At 40.4% G+C, this 17756-nt stretch overlaps 1 protein-coding gene across 1 annotated transcript; it reads right to left on the bottom strand.

The window, feature by feature from the left end:
- Positions 1-10685: 10685 nt before the first annotated feature.
- On the bottom strand, positions 10686-17297 carry LOC129868756 (mitochondrial fission 1 protein-like). The gene is made up of 5 exons (XM_055942975.1): positions 16921-17297; positions 16367-16499; positions 16110-16186; positions 15531-15636; positions 10686-13533 (listed from the first exon to the last, which is right to left on the bottom strand). The coding sequence occupies exons 1-5, from the start codon at positions 17035-17037 to the stop codon at positions 13427-13429; spliced, it is 540 nt and encodes a 179-aa protein (XP_055798950.1). The 5' UTR covers positions 17038-17297; the 3' UTR covers positions 10686-13426.
- Between the last annotated feature and the right edge of the window lie 459 nt (positions 17298-17756).

Here is a 17756-nt window from a genome sequence, read left to right as displayed (position 1 = left end):
TGAAGATAATGTGATAACATGTAAAGCAACGTGTGATTCCATGATTCCATGATCACGTTGTGTTCCAAAACATGTTTTCACATAAAATGTTAGTTGAAATCATGTGGTTTTTCTGTAAGGGCAGGAATATAAGATGCATTTTGATGTTATGTTTGATGTTACATGATCTTGAAAATGCAATGTTCTTTGAGCTTCTTCCATGTTCCTTTCCATGTATTTTACATTTTACTTTCCCTCAGTCCTTTTCACTTTCCTTTGCAAAACAAGCTCTGTCTCCGTCAAGACTTATTCAGAGCTACCATGAATTGAAAGCAGCTTCTGACGGATTTTAAACCATTCAACAAATAGTTTTATAATGAAGAGTAGACCCAACTAAACACCCTGGATTCTTTACACACACATTGAAAGCCAAAAATCTCACATTTGGACTCATCAGACCAAAGAACATATTTACACCAGTCTAAGCTCTATTGCTCGTGTTTCTTGGCCCAAGCAAGTCTCTTCTTATTATTGGTGTCCGTCCTTTAGTAGTGGTTTCAATGGAGCAATTCGACCATGAAGGCCTGATTCACGCAGTCTCCTCTGAACAGTGCATGTTGAGATGTGTGTGTTTCTTGAACTCTGTGAAGCATTCATTTGGGCTCCAATCTGAGGTGCAGTTAACTCTACTGAACTTATCCTCTGCAGCAGAGGTAACTCTGGGTCTTCCTCATGAGAGCCAGTTTCATCATAGCGCTTCATGGTTTTTGCGACTGCACTAGAAGAAACGTTCAAAGTTCTTGACATTTTCTGTATTGACTGACCTTCATGTCATAAGTAATGATGGACTGTTGGTTCTCAGCATTATATGGACTTGGTCTTTTACCAAATAGGAATATCTTCCTTATCAAATATATTTTGATTTATTTAACACTTTTTTGCTTACTACATGATTCCAATTGTGCTATTTCATAGTTTTGACGTGTTCACTATTATTCTAAAATGTAAACAATTGTAAAAAAATAAAGAAAAACCCTTAAATGAGTAGGTGTGTCCAGACTTTTAACTGGTACTGTATATATTGTGATATTGCAAATATGGTACAATGTCTCGACTCCGACCGAAGGTGACTCCCCTTCCCGTTCGGGTGGAGCTCGGCGGTCGTCGTCGCCGGCCTACTAGCTGCCACTGACTCTTTTTCCTCCCCCTCCTTATGTGTTTATTTGTTACACCTGTGTTGAGGTGATTATAATTAGTTGGGCTTTATTAGTCAGCCATTCTGTACGTTTCTTTGTGCGGGATTTATTCAGTTGTACATTGGTATCGGGAGTAGACGAACGAAGGAGGCAAAAAGACTGAAGGAGAAGACTCCCACAGGAACTCTATGCTAAACTGTTCTGCCACATTCATTTCAAATGTTACATCTTTTGATTTGTAAATAATAGGGAATACATCTGCAAATAATTGAAACTGACTATTCAAAATACACTGTACAGCTTTAGTGTGTCTGTGCATCATAGGTACAACTGCAAGCAATTCCGTTCTCAAATGTGTTTAATGTGAGAAACCAAATGAAAATCACCTGTTAGACCATTACAATGCGGACTGTCATGCAATTTTACTATTACCAACAAGACAATGAAGTGATACGTGCCATGGAGACTTATAACGGATACTTTCCAAACACCAAAGTTCCCACGCTGAGCGATATTGTTTACTACACAATTATGCATACAATCCAAGTTATACGTTTATTGTCATTCATACTCTTATTTTTAACCGAATATCTTTGCAAAAGTGTTCATTGTGTCAATTCAGAGCTCGGAAATATTGGAATAATGTGCTTAAGGGAACTGACACTCAAGGCGCACAACAGGATAACACAACAACCACATTTTCAATTGACAATCAGTTTTAAATGGATGTGGTCGATTGTTTATATATGCCTATACAAATCTATGTATTTTACTTGTAAACCAAGGTTGGATTAGTAGGTCTAAGCAACATGCACCTGGATAATCGCTTCATGAATTGGGACGGGCTCCTACGTCCTCATATACACATTATGACATAATAAAGAGCTTAATCTTTCACGAAATAAAGACATAGAAGCATACCCAATTATACAGGTTATACACATTCCATTTCTCCATGGCAATAGAATGTAAACATTCTATTTTGCGCCAAACGTAGCCTACAACTCAATTCTAAGTGCAGCATATTGGACGACTCCAGTCATTGATCATTCGCGACTTTAAGTCATTCCTGTTATCTCTAGAGCATCCCGTATATCTATAGCGCTGCATTTCTTCCCCATCTTACCATGGATAGGGTTTGCTGCATTCCGGAGTTCACTTATGGTCCCACAAAGGTAATCTTAGGAGAAATTAATTTTAGCAATCTGTAAATGCCTGTGCATAACAAAGCATAATTATTTTCATTATCTTCAAAGGAATTCTGTAGAAGCAGCCTTTATTTTCAGACTCTGCAGGCCTGCTGGGAGGAAACATATTACAATAAACAGGTAAGATTCATCCCACAAAAACATAAACATCAGAAAGAGAGTTGTATTTCAAGACAGTTTAGAGAAGTTGGTCATAAGAGTTCTTAATATCACTTGCAAATTGTCAGGCATGAGCAGTTGTGAAATGTTGCGAGAGGCCCTTCTGAAAGCACATGATATGGTATTTCGTGGCACGGTCTCACACCTTACCTCATCTTGCAGAAGAAGCTCATGGTCCACTATCTGCTGCTTCAGAGTAAAGGCCAGGTCCCGCCCCTTGTCACCACGGAGCACATGAGCAACTGGCTGGTGTCTCAGGGCAAAAAATCCCTTAGGGAGAGGTGAGTACCACGTCAGCACTCACCTTCACTGCCATTCCCTGCCACCAGCAGCACTCCAGGAGGTGTGGGTAAAATAAACAACAGAAAAATCAGGAGCCAGGATAGTTGAATTGCTCTGTGTTTTATTTGAAGGGTGTGGAAGGAAACACTGGAGGAGGGAAACGACCTCGCTCGGCTGGTAAGAGAATGAGAGTTAGAGACATACTACAAGTTAGTAAGCTCTTTACTAGCCTTTCAACAACTAGTTAGTACAGCAGGATAGATCTGTTGTGAAATTACACTAATGGGACTTCCTGTTTCACACTGCAGGCCTGGGAAGTAAACACTTGCCTAAAAATGATGGACATAGAGCACGAGGCAATCTGCAAGCTCCGCCGCTCCATGCACCCCACCTCGCCAGCTGACATGTGAGTTCCATGTACTGCCCTGCATATGACTTGATCCATTTATCTACACATCTGGAACTACGCAGAAACAGACTAAGACAGTGTTCTATGTGAGAACATTGCACATCGTTTAGCTTTGTCTTCTCCTTTTTGTTGATTTCAGCGATCCTAAGGTCCACAGCATCGTGGAGAGAGCTGTGAGGAGCATTCTGGGCGAGCAGTCCAATGAGCCCCGTAGCAACCTGCTCAGCCCATCTCAGGTGGTGGTGGAGGTGGTGCCCAGGCTCCTATTGGCCCTGTGGCTTCAGACAGAGGAAGGCCATTCAGAGCACCCAATCCTTACAAGCGGGATGGCCGTGGGCATGGTGGCAGCCGTAGTGGAGAAGCTCTCCTGCATGTTAAAAGACCCTTCCCCTCACATCCCTTTCTCCCGGGCTGCTGCTTTTGACTCTGTGCGGTCGATCCTCGGGAGAATCAGTCAGTCCTTCTCCACGGATGACCTCCAGAGCCCTTTTTATATGAGCACTGTCTGTGCCTTTGTGGCGGACGAGGTGCAGAGCTGCTTCCAGCCCCTTGCAGCCACCCTACCAGTCCCCCCTGTCCTCGCGGTGGCCGTCTCCACCACACTACCAGCTGACATCCAAGCAGGTGAGTAGCAATGATAGAGAGCACTCTGACAGATGCCTGTTCTGATGACATCTTGGTGACTTGTAGTAATAGAACTCATCAGAATTGTTGTTGTCACCCATAACACAGACGCAGACCCGGCTTCCTCCCACCTGGACGTTGTGGACATCACCCCTAACATAGAGGCAGACCAGGCTTCTTCCCACCTGGAAGTTGTGGACATCACCCCTAACATAGAGGCAGACCAGGCTTCTTCCCACCTGGAGGTTGTGGACATCACCGCTAATACAGAGGCAGACCAGGCTTCTTCCCACCTGAATGTTGTGGACATCACCACTTACACAGAGGCAGAGCCCATCTCTTCCCTCTTGGAGGTAGTTGATGTCACACCTGAAGAAAGGACTCTCACGATGGCCGTCTTCGCCCCTCTGCCAGCTAACATCCAAGCAGGTGAGTAACACTTAGAGAGCACTCTGACAGGTGCCGTTTGTCATGACATCTTAGTAGAACCTTTCAACTGGCCAGTGTTTAGAACCTACGGTTTGCATTTGTTTACATTCTGTCCCTCTTTTTCCCTTTCCAGAGGATGTTGCTGTGGTCATCCCGGATGTCACCCCACACGTCACCAAGGATGTGACACTGGATGTTCCATGCAGAGCAAGGAAAGGGGCAGTCCGGCGATTTTTTTGCAGACTTTGGAGGGCGGTGTGCTGCTGCGCCTGCCACAAGGAAGAGGAGGAACAATATTAATTATTCATCAGACATTCAGAAATGGGATTGAACCATAGAACATTAAATTATTCGCATTATAATTGGACTCAATTCTGCTTTTCTTCTGTTTGCTACTTAATTTCAGAACTTTTCTATAAACTTTCACTTTGCAAGTGTAGGTTGTGTAAATACCTGGGAAACATCACAATTTTAATGCTTTTAATAATTTACTTAGTACATTTAAAGATATAAATATTATTTGACAACAATAAAAAAAAGGGTGTTCTACCAATTTGAGTTGAGGTGCAACCAAAAACATGAATCATCATAGAAAAGGAAAAAGCGCAACTCTTGTTCACTATAAAAATGCATTATTTTATTAAATTAAGGTTAAAAGATTAACGTTTCGGCCTAGTCTATGACGAATGCAAGTTGTGTTTGCCCAGTAAAAGGGTGACCCAGACACCCTGGTTCTTGAGGGTTGAAGACAGTGAAAAATGATCATTAAGTAAATGGGACTTTTCAATTCTTGAATAAAAATCTTTAATGCACATGAGTTTAAATAGAATTGACTTGAGGATCAGAGCAGGCAGGCTGACTGGCTAGCCCTTTAGGAAGGAAGGAATAGCCTCTGGGGTAACCTCCTCTATCTAACGCCTCTTCCACCTCCTCTTTCTGACTGTGTTCGACTGAGGTCACTCGTTCTCTCTCCCTGGGTGTTGGATAGTTCCTCCTCCTCTGTGTCTTTGTGAGTTTGGAGGGAGTTATCCTGTTCCGGCTCCCTCTAAGGGTGTGCACTGTAATCTCTTTCGGTGTGTTGAGGGGTTCAGTGGTTTTGGAGGGAGTCTGAAGTTTGATCTCTAGCAATGAGTCTGTCCCGTGGTAGTGTCCCCCTCCCTCCTAATGAGGAGCCACTGAGACATGTGATGAGGCCAAGGAAGATCACTCTGCAAGGATGGGATAGGACACATCACAGCACTGCTGCACATTCATATTCAAACACACCTCAGAGTAAGGACACAAACATGGACGCCCCACCCACACACACAATGAACTTACCTGTACATATCAGAATCATACATTCGACAGCCACCTTTTCCCCCACATGTATTGATCCCCCACCTCAAACATGTTGAGTCAATTCCAGATGCTGGAATGGTGCTGGAATGCAGGTGCAGTAGGGCCTAGTATGTAATAATGTGATACCATGTGTACCCCATATCCTGTGTTTGTCTTGATGTTTTTTTAAATTGTATTTAACTTTTATTTAAACAGGGAGTCACATTGACATTAAACATCTATTTTACAAGAGTGCCCGGTTGTGCTCAAGATGGCGACATGAGAGGGTGTAACATTTCTAGCTGAGGAACAATTTTAGGGTTTTCTCACAAAGTTTATAGTTTTAGACTGCAGTTGCAATTCGTTTTTTTTTTTCTCACAAAAAATGATATCTAACCATACAATGTAGCTATTTTGAATAATTTTGTAATTAATCAAACCATTGAAATTTCCAACGAACAAGCTACCTATAGAAAAGTTTCAGCGTGTGTAGTTAAGTTAGCCTGCTAACGTCTTCATAGCTAGTAGCATGTAATCAGGACATGACCAAACTGTTGCTGAGATAATGGATGTTGAAACTTCCAAGGAGAAAAGAGGCATTGTTAAAACTCACTCATATGCTTGCAGTGTAAAAAAAGGGGGTGAATGCGATTCATACCCGAATACCCCAACCAAGGAGCAACTTCCAAAGAAGCTGAGAAGTGAACCATCAATGAGCCAGCTACAGGACAACATCGTCCGCATCCTCATGGCTAAAATCAAAGAGAGCGCAGATGACATCACGAATTTGGTGTAAAAGAACACTATCAGTATCGTTATCCTGAAGAAATCGATTGATTTCAGGGCTGAGGAAGTAAAAACTCTGAAGCAGCAGAACGCAACATTGAATATTCAGGTTGCAAAGCAGGAGAACAAACTCACTGAAATGGAGTCAAAGGTAAACGAGAATGACCAGTATAGTCGAAGATGGAATCTTCGAATTTATGGAATAGCAGAAAAATCTGATGAGAACATCAAAGCAAGAGTGAAGGACATTTGCAGAAGCTCGGAATCGTCTGTGGCCGATAATTGAGAGAGCAAGGAAGGAAGGGAAAAGTGCATACTTTGCGGGAGCTAAGGCTTTTGTTAATGGAAGGGAAATTCACGCTGACGCCTAGTTTGTTGACTGCTGGACTTATCAAGTGTGGTGTGCAGGACTGAGTTTTATTTGCATTTGATAAAACTTTATATTTCTTGAGGAATGAGCATTGTTTGTGTGAGCCAAACTTATTTTATGTATATATATTTATTTATGGCAGGGAAATTCGCACTGACACTTAATGTTAGCTAGATGGTTATTCATTTTTACCAATATGGTACAATGTTATTTGCAATTGTATAAAAATATATATATAATTTAGGTCAACCACTTGCGTGGTGCAAAGGACTGTTTATATTTGCAACTAGTAACAACTTTTCTTTTTGTGAGACCCTGATTCATGTGAACGTATACAAGTTTAATATTCTTCATATAGTCACTGTGATAGTAAATGTTCATTTCTGTTTTTTCTATTAATGTCAGGGGAATCCGTAATATTTTGAAAAGGAAATCTTTATTTTTGTACTGTAAGGGTAAGAGTGCCGACTTTTATTTCATTCAAGAAACTCATGCCTGTTCCACAGATACTGCGTTTTGGAAGTGTCAATGGGGGAATGATATTTGGTACTAATCGGTCAGCAGGTGTCGCTCTTTTAAAAGGCAACTTTAAGGGTCATATATTGAGTCATGAAGCAGATAATACAGGGAGATGGATTATACCATTTGTAGATGTCAACCATGTTCAATTCATTGTTGTAAAAACTTATGCTTCCAATAACAAGTCAAGTAACTGTATTTTATTTAGAGACATTGAGAGGAAAATAAGTTAAATTATGTCTACATTTTCATTGGCAAAAGTAATATGGGGTGGAGATTTTAATACAGTTTTACATGATAATCTAGATAGATTGTAACGATCGTCGTCTTCTTCGGACGAGGAATATGAAAGATCGGACCAAACTGCAGCGTGGTACGTGTCCATGTTAAATTTATTACAACTGAACACTGAAATACAAATTAACAATAGTGAAACAACGAAAATCGAAACAGTCCTATCAGGTGACACAACACAAAACAGGAAACAACTACCCACCAACACAGGTGGGAACAGGCTACCTAAGTATGGTTCCCAATCAGAGACAACGATAGACAGCTGCCTCTGATTGGGAACCATACCAGGCCAAACACAGAAATACAAAACATAGAACAAAACATAGAATGCCCACCCCAACTCAGGCATAGACCAAACCAAAATAAAGACATAAAAAAAGGAACTAAGGTCAGGACGTGACATAGATGGCCTCCTAAGGATAGCAATTCTGTTTGTGAGATAGACATATATTCCTTAAGGTTAGGTGTTCTAGATATTTGGAGACATAAGAACCCAGATAAAATTATGTTTACATGGAGTACCAAATATTTATCTATACAATCCCGAAATTGATTTCTGGTTGATATCTGAAGATATGGCTGATAAGGTTGATACAGTCTCGATTGAACCATTGATTTTAACAGACCACAAAGGGATCTCAATAAAGATAAATATGCATGGTTTGTCAACAACAAAAAGTTAGCAAAGGTTACTGGAAAATGAACAAGACTTTACTAGAGAATTAAGTATTTAAGAAGGAAGTAGCAGGAATTAATGGTAAATACTGGAATTGTGCCTGTGTTATGAATACGTTTGGAAGTTACTGGGAGCTAAAGAAATTTGATTACGGCTTTTGGCTATTTCAATGGGGAAAGAAATTGCTCGTGCCAAGAGAGAAAGAATATGACATCATAAAGGGAATAATGGATTATACTAAAAACAGTGAACTAACTAATCAGGAATTACTGGAGCTATCATCATTGCAAATGCAGTTAGACTGTATCTACGAGGAAAAGGCCCGGGGAGCGTTTGTAAGATCAAGACAAAAATGGATGGAAGAGGGAAAGAAAAATACTAAATATTTCTTTAATTTAGAAAAAAGGCCAGGCAAAAACACTTCCATATGTAAATTAATGATTACTAATACTCCCAATGAAAATCCAAAAGAAATCTCTCAGCATGTTGCCCAGTTTTATCAGAATCTGTATACTTCAGCCCAGCCAACTTCCAATATGGATCTTTTCTTAGACAATGTAGCAAACATTGCTAAGAAGATAGATAATGATTTCAGGGATTTTTGTGATGATGAGTTATCTGAAATTGAGATAAAAGACTATTAAAAGCCTTAAGGTGTCATGGTCGTGATAATGGACGGACCAAGGCGCAGCGTGTGTTGAGTTCCACATCATTATTTGCAGTGAAAACTTAAAAAAAAACAATAAACATACAACGACCGTGAACTACGTGGTGCTGAATGCACTCACACAAAACAATATCCCACAAACACAGTTGGGAAAAAGGGCTACCTAAATATGATCCCCAATTAGAGGCAACGATAACCAGCTGCCTCTAATTGGGAACCATACAACCGCTAGAAACCCCCTTAGTCACGCTATGACCTATACACCATAGAGAACCCAGAGGGCTTTCTATGGTTAGGGCGTGACATAAGGACAAAAGGTCCCCTGGAAATGATGGTTTAATAAGCAAGTTTTATAAAGCATTCAATGATAAATTGATTCCTTTCATTCTTGCTATGTTTCAAGAATCAATAGAAAAAGGGGAGTTACCGGCTTCCTTAAAATGGTGTCTAATACTTGAAATTGAATTGAGATTTTTGTTGATTGAATTTGGCGCCCTGCAATTTCCAGTCCTAGACAGGTTAATCAGACTCACTTTGACTTTATATAGTGTACCAAGAGATGTTCTCTCGCTTACGGCCATACCAGCCTGAGTACCCAGATCTCGGAAGCTAAGCAGGGTCGGGCCTGGTTAATACTTAGATGGGACACCGCCTGGGAATACCAGGTGCTGTACGCCTTTTGTCCACTAGGACGTGCTCTTGCATTATTTCATCAGTAACACTGCCTTGTGTAATCATTTGATACTGAATGTTTATTTGACTAAATTAATATTGTATGGGCTAGTCTCCCCTGTCCTATTAATAGGATCATTGATCCTTTTGTTGTCAGGGAGCAACTGCCTTTAATTTATAAGACAAATAAGAATATTGTTACTGAATGCAGCTTGTGTGCTTTGTGCTCCCTCACCCTGTTCAAATGATCAAAGGAAATAACGCTGGTTAGTGGAACTGGACTGGTGTCTGATGGCAGTGTGTTTTCCATGGTCGAATTTAAACCCTTTGTCCGTTTTTTCCCACAAGGCTGAAATATGTGCCCTCGCTTTGAAATGTAAGCAAGGTTTGTTTGTATTTCATCCAACTATCTGTGCTACAAAGTGATGGCTACAGTAAATGCAATTTCTTCCACTTTTTGAGTGACACAAAGTTGAAGCTGCTTGTCTAATATGTGAAAAAGCAACATCTGTTAATCAGACTCACTTTGACTTTATATAGTGTACCAAGAGATGTTCTCTCGCTTACGGCCATACCAGCCTGAATACGCCCTTCCGGTTTGGAAAAAAGACAGGTGTCGGTGATAGAGCTGTGAGGGAGTGTTTGCTTGAGAGCTTTTTTGGTTATATTTCAAACTTTTTCGAAGTATAATTTTGATTTTTGCATTTGAATAAGTTCAAGTTTGGTTCGTTTTTCCCCCCTTGCAGTTTTTCTGCTAGGAGGAGAGCTTTGGGGTCCTATTTTGGTTTACTATGACGGACAACATGCAAAGACTAACGGAATGGACAAGGACAAAGGCAATGCACAACGGAAAAAAACATGGACCTGAAGGTGGTTTAACCCCTCCATACTTGACCACACAATTCCAGAAACAAAGGTATACCTTCCTTCCAGAGAACATTCTGGTGTGTGTTGAGATTCAAATACATTTCCCTGAAATTCAAAATAAAAGGATATTGTAAAAAGTATTTTTTTGTAGCATTGGTTTAGTTCCACATTGTGGGTTTAATTTAATTCAATCCTCATTGTTACCAAAGAATTAAGGGAGCTGTGTAATTTCCTTACAACCTTGTCTTTATTTACAATACTCATATTTATATTTGGCAGCATGCCTTTTATTAGGCACTACAACAAAAAAGTCAATAAGCAGAAAGAAAACATCACTCGGTTATATTGCTACAGTGCATTGAGTGCAAACATTCCAACGGATTCCATTCTTGCTCAAATCTAATATATATTGTATTGCACAATACTGTGACTTACACTGAAAGTGACATCAGCAGCTCTGTACTCAACAGACCCCTAGTTGCATTCTGGTCTTGCGGGTTGGTAAAACTGAGCAAAATCAAAGAAATACTGCAGAACGAGACCTTTTAGCCATGTATGGAAAGGATTTGTTCAACTTGTATCAAAACTGCTTTCTAGTCAACGACAAACCCACTGACAAGTAAGGGTATCCCCACAGTCCATCTGAAAGTCCCTTTTCTACAGCCTAACACCAGCAGCACATGACAAAACTTCTACAAGTGACTGACCTCACTGTAGCCTCATCCCAGATCTCTTTGTGCTATATAGCCATAATGCATATGGTTGCTGTCAGCTATACAACACAAACATCTGGGTCCAGGCTAAATGCATGGGTCTTCAAGCAAACTATCGGCTTGATGCTTCATCTGATAAATTGCTGAGACAACACTGCTCTGTTGGTTGAGAAGCAGAACCACATACCAACAAACTTACTGAAACGGTTCAACACATACACATAACAATATCCTTTATGTATGCATTTCCTTCATCAAATCTAAACATTCCTATCTATTACACAGAGATTTAGAGTTATCAAAGCATATACAGTTGAAGTCAGAAGATAACATACACTTAGGTTGGAGTCATTAAAACTCGTTTTCAACCACTCCACAAATGTCTTAACAAACTATAGTTTTGGCAAGTTGGTTAGGACATCTACTTTGTGCATAACACAAGTAATTTTCCCAACAATTGTTAACAGATTATTTCACTTATAATTCACTGTATCACAATTCCAGTGGGTCATAAGTGTACATACACTAAGTTGACGGTACCTTTCAACAGCTTGGAAAATTCCAGAAAATTATGTCATGGCTTTGGAAGCTTCTGATAGGCTAATTTACATAATTTGAGTAAATTGGAGGTGGACCTGTGGATGTAGTTCAAGGCCTACCTTCAAACTCAGTGCCTCTTTGCTTGACATTATGGGAAAATCAAAAGAAATCAGCTAAGACCTCAGAAAAACAATTGTGGACCTCCACAGGTCTGGTTCATTCTTGGGAGCAATTTCCAAAAGCCTGAAGGTTCCACGTTCATCTGCACAAACAATAGTATGCAAGTATAAACACCATGGGACCACGCAGCCGTCATACCGCTCAGGAAGGAGACACGTTCTGTCTCCTAGAGATGAATGTACTTTGTTGCGAAAAGTGCAAATCAATCCCAGAACAACAGCAAAGGATCTTGTGAAGATGCTGGAGGAAACGGGTACAAAAAGTATCTATATCAACATAACCTGAAAGGCCGCTCAGCAAGGAAGCCACTGCTGAAAAACCGCCATAAAAAAGCCAGACTACGGTTTGCAACGTGCATAGGGACAAAGATTGTACTTTTTGGAGAAATGTTCTCTGGTCTGATGAAACAAAAATAGAACTGTTTGGCCGAAAAAGGGGGAGGCTTGCAAGCCGAAGAACAAAATCCCAACCGTGAAGCACGGGGTTGGCAGCATCATGTTGTGGGGGTGCTTTGCTGCAGGAGGGACTGGTGCACTTCACAAAATAGATGGCATCATGGTAGGAAAGTTATGTGGATATATTGAAGCAACATCTCAAGACATCGGTCAGGAAGTTAAAGCTTGGTCGCAAATGGGCCTTCCAAATGGACAATGACCCCAAGCATACTTGCAAAATGGCTTAAGGACAACAAAGTCAAGGTATTGGAGTGGCCATCACAAAGCCCTGACCTCAATCCTATAGAAAATGTGTGGGCAGAACTGAAAAAGCATGTGCGAGCAAGGAGGCTTACAAACCTGACTCAGTTACAACAGCTCTGTCAGGAGGAATAGGCCAAAATTCACCCAACTTATTGTGGGAAGCTTGTGGAAGGCTACCCGAAACGTTTGACCCAAGTTAAACAATTTAAAGGCAATGCTACCAAATACTAATTGAGTGTATGTAAACTTCTGACCCACTGGGAATATGAAAGAAAAAAAAGCTGAAATAAATCATTCTCTACTATTATTCTGACATTTCACATTCTTAAAATAAAGTGGTGTCCTAACTGACCTAAAACAGAATTTTTACTAGGATTAAAGTGTATTTGCCTAAGATGTATGTAAACTTCTGACTTCAACTGTATGGATACTGAGGCTGTTAAAATAATAGGGAAAGCGGAAGAAAAGCATTCAAAACCTTCCTAAAATGATTTCAGCATAGAGCAATGGTGGCTTGTCGTACAATAACTCAAATAGTAATGAATAAATTAGCAAAACTTCTGTTCATGAATACAGTGTTAAGATTACATCCTTTCAGTACAGCAACAAAAACAGTTGTGTCCCAACATTTTACTTCAATGTTCCCTTTTACCAAATATAATTTCACTTTTAATTCGTTTGGAAAGGGAGGATTAATTGTTATATTTATTGAAAGAAAAGGTAGGTAGGTAGGTAGGTAGGTAGGTAGGTAGGAGAGTGTTATACTCAATTCAGCCAGTGTTATATTGAGGCATTCTGGGTATCTGGAGGGGTTTGGCAGTAGGGTTGTGCAAATAGTTTAGAGCTTCTTTGATGCAGCCATCCCAATGAGTGCAGCCAATCCAGCGACGCCAAGGCCGACTCCTCCAACTATCCCTCCAACTATCGCCATGCCGACCAAACCATCTGGGGAGACAAGCAAATGTTTTTGGCCTAATATATATAGCTACAGTTGAAGTCAGAAGTTTACATACACTTAGGTTGGAGTCATTAAAACTTGTTTATCAACCACTCCACAAATATCTTGTTAACAAACTAGTTTGGCAAGTCGGTTAGGACATCTACTTTGTGCATGACAAGTCATTTTTACAAACAGATTATTTCACTGTATCACAAATCCAGTGGGTCAGCAATTTACATATACTAAGTTGACTTTGCCTTTAAACGGCTAGGAAAATTCCAGAAAATTACATCACAGCTTTAGAAGCTTCTGATAGGCTAATTGACATCATTTGAGTCAATTGGAGGTGTACCTGTTGCTGTAGTTCAAGGCCTACATTCAAACTCTGTGACTCTTTGCTTGACATCATGGGAAAATCAAAAGACATCAATCAAGACCTCAGGAAAAAGTTGCAGACCTCCAAAAGTCTGGTTCATCCTTGGGAGCAATTTCCAAACACCTGAAGGTACCACGCTCATCTGTACAAACAATAGCACGCAAGTATAAACACCATGGGACCATGCAGCCGTCATACCGCTCAGTAAGGAGACCTGTTCTGTCTCCTAGAGATGAACGTACTTTGTTGCGAAAAGTGCAAATCAATCCCAGAACAACAGCAAAGGACCTTGTGAAGATGCTGGAGGAAACAGGTGCAAAGTATCTATATCCACTGTAAAATGAGTCCTATATCGACATAACCTGAAAAGCCACTCAGCAAAAAAGAAGCCACTGCTCCAAAACCGCCATAAAAAAGCCAGACTACGGTTTGCAACTGAACATGGGGACAAAGATCGCACTTTTTGGAGAAATGTCCTCTGGTCTGATGAAACAAAATAGAACTGTTTGGCCATAATGACCATCATTATGTTTGGAGGAAAAAGTGGAAGCTTGCAAGCCGAAGAACACAATCCCAACAGTGAAGCACGGGGATGACAGCATCATGTTGTGTGGGTGGTTTGCTGCAGGAGGGACTGGTGCAATTCACAAAATAGATGGCATCATGAGGGTGGAAAATTATGTGGACATATTGAAGAAACATCAAGACATCAGTAAGGAAGTTAAAGCAAATAGGTCTTCCAAATGGACAATGACCCCAAGCATACTTACAAAGTTGTGGCAAAATGGCTTAAGGACAACAAAGTCAAGGTATTGGAGTGGCCATCACAAAGCCCTGACCTCAATCCTATAGAAAATATGTGGGCAGAACTGAAAAAGCGTGTGCGAGCAAGGAGGCCTACAAACCTGACTCAGTTACAACAGCTCTGTCAGGAGGAATGGGCCAAAATTCACCCAACTTATTGTGCGAAGCTTGTGGAAGGCTACCAGAAATGTTTGACCCAAGTTATGCAATTTAAAAGGCAATGCTACCAAATACTAATTGAGTGTATGTAATGTTCTGACCCACTGGGAATGTGATGAAAGAAAAAAAAGCTGAAATAAATCACTCTATTATTCTAACATTTCACATTCTTAAAATAGTGGTGATCCTAACTGACCTAAGACAGGGAATTTTTACTAGGATTTAATGTCAGGAATTGTGAAAAACTGAGTTTAAATATATTTGGCTAAGGTGTATATAAACTTCAGACTTCAACTGTACATTCAAGCAAGCCAATCCCCGTAGAGTATCTATCAAATTTCATACTTACGCATTTTTAAAGCGTAACATTTCTGTTAAACTACACCAGGTGTTCAAACACACCTATGGTTGTTTTGACTGTAGACTTAAATTGTACCTACTGCTATGCATATAACATTGAAGATTAATCTTCAATACCAAATATTGCTGATGGATGTGTGTGACACACATCTTACAGAAAACTCCTGATTGACCACTCTACCCTACCCTGGTTGCCATGTCTGTTTCTGCTTTCCTGCCAACTCTTTAGAGAATTCTTTGGCATGACAGTGATTTACAAGGAGTTGGCATGATAACACAAACAGACTGGTACTCAGACCTCACCTTTCCTCATGGCCTTCACTATGAGCTTCTCCAGATCCAGAGCTTGCGTGTTCCCTGGTTCATTCTTCAGGAGGATCCGGATGCATTTCAGGCCCCTCTCATACTCCTGTGGCGTGACATCAGGGATGGATATTAAGCGTTGCCTTATTGCCTGGGGCAAGTACACTGAACATGCTTCGAGGTTACCCCATTGGGTAGATGATAAAAACAACCAAACAGCTAATAATTATAGTAGTCTAAAACTGTTCCAAAAGACAAAGAATTCCAGCACGGAACTTTCTGATTCCTCCCCTGTAGGGGAAAAGGCAAGCAATGTATTTTAGAGTGTAAATAGCTATTTTACATTTTCGGACAAGTGATCATAATCTTTGGGAAACAAAAAAACGCTCCCGACTTGCCAGATGGGCAAGTGCCTTTCAGACTTTAACATCAATCCCTGGACACGGTCAAATTAAGACATAACTGTATCGCATGCACCCATTAAGTGCTTTGCAGTAACCCAGCCTAGACCCTCAACAGCAAGTAGGACAGTAGCAAGGGTAAAAACTACATTCACAGTAAAAACTACATTCACAGCACCTTCAGTTTGTAGTTTCCAATAGCCAGGTAAAACAAGTAGTCCCTCTGGTCATCCTTGGTACCCTTGTGAACCAGCTCTGTAGGGACAGAAAAAAAACATTAGCATCTCTGTTCACTTTCAGTTTAAATGGTGGGGGTGTAATGTTAGTAGCCTGGTCCCATATCTGTTTGGCATTGACATCGATCATAACAGTCGGGTAGATGCACAATCATATCTGTGACTAAGCTAATGAGTCGGTGTCCAATTGATGTTTTACCATCCAGCAGAACGATGCCCTTATTGATGTCATCTGGGAATTTGCTCCTGATCAGACACCACGCATACTCAAACTTTGTGTCTTTGGTCAAATCCCCTTTAGCCAACTCTGTAGAATACTTCTTCTCAAATTTCTGCAAAAAAAAAATGTCCAGCAATAATGGCTGATGGTGAATGATGCAATGGCGGCTATTAAATTGCAATAATGGTTGAGCTTATGACACGTTCTCTTAGTTAGCTAGAGCTTCGTATTGTCGCTCACATCTGATTCATTAGCTATCTCCAAAAACATGGCTAGCTTGCTAGCGAATAATGCTATCTATAACCACTGTATAACATAACTTTAATATTCAAACAACAACGACAGGCTAGTTAACGTTAGTTAGAAGCTACAGTCACGTTAACTAGCTAACGTTAGTTTCCGTTACTGTAACTAGTTCTACTGAATTGGCCTCGATATTTCCAATAAATGATACCCCGATAAGGCCAAATTAAACGTTCAATGTCAGCTAGGTCAAATCGCCAAATAAGCCATGTAGGTCGAATAAAACTTACCAAGAGATCCTCTGGTGAAACAACATCACAGACGACAGCCTCCATGTTTCCGGATGAAGTAACAAGGGTGTATTCATTACGCAAATTCTGTTGCAAAAGTTTCGCAAAATATACCATTTACTCAAACGCTTTTAAAGTGGGTATGGTTTCCACACGTTGCCATTCCAATCGGAATAGTCCGACGTTTTTGGCATAAGCTGCGCATAAATGATAAATTCATCCATGTGAAGTCTACAGGGTTCCTTCCAACTTCTTGCTTATTTTTTGAGGAGAGACAGGACTGAACAACAACTTCAGTTTAATAACTAAATAGAGCTGTTTGGAGTAAACGGTTTCTGTTACAAAACGCTTAACAGACGAAGCGTTTAGCAACAGAAGCAGCGTAATGAATACACCCCCACATTTTGGGGAAACGTGTCATTCAGGACAAACCATTCCGCAACGTAGCAAACGTTCAAGTTAATTGAACGCACATCTAAAGTTTTTGCAAATTCTCTGACATCGCGGGCTATTGACCAATCTCAACTCACTATATCTTCCATCACCTACAAGATTGGCTGGCTAGCTCCATTTTATGGATTTTAGCGCGTTGCTAGAAATGACGGCCTCTTCCATTGGAGGAGAAGTTCAGAGGGGAGGGACCTTTGGCTTTCTCTTCCAATTGGTTTTGAGAAGGATTCAAGGAGAATGCAATTGTGACTGTATTATCATTTTTTTATTTCAATTTGGGTGTCGTAATTTATTTTATTTTTTTGCCACAATATAACAGTATTACACATCAATACAGGGACATTCCTGTGAATACAATAAATAAAATAATAGAAAACCAGGCTGCA

The sequence above is a fragment of the Salvelinus fontinalis genome, chromosome 13 (assembly GCF_029448725.1).
Source record: "Salvelinus fontinalis isolate EN_2023a chromosome 13, ASM2944872v1, whole genome shotgun sequence".
Taxonomy (NCBI): Eukaryota; Metazoa; Chordata; class Actinopteri; order Salmoniformes; family Salmonidae; genus Salvelinus; species Salvelinus fontinalis.
This window is presented reverse-complemented; position numbering and strand designations above follow the sequence as displayed.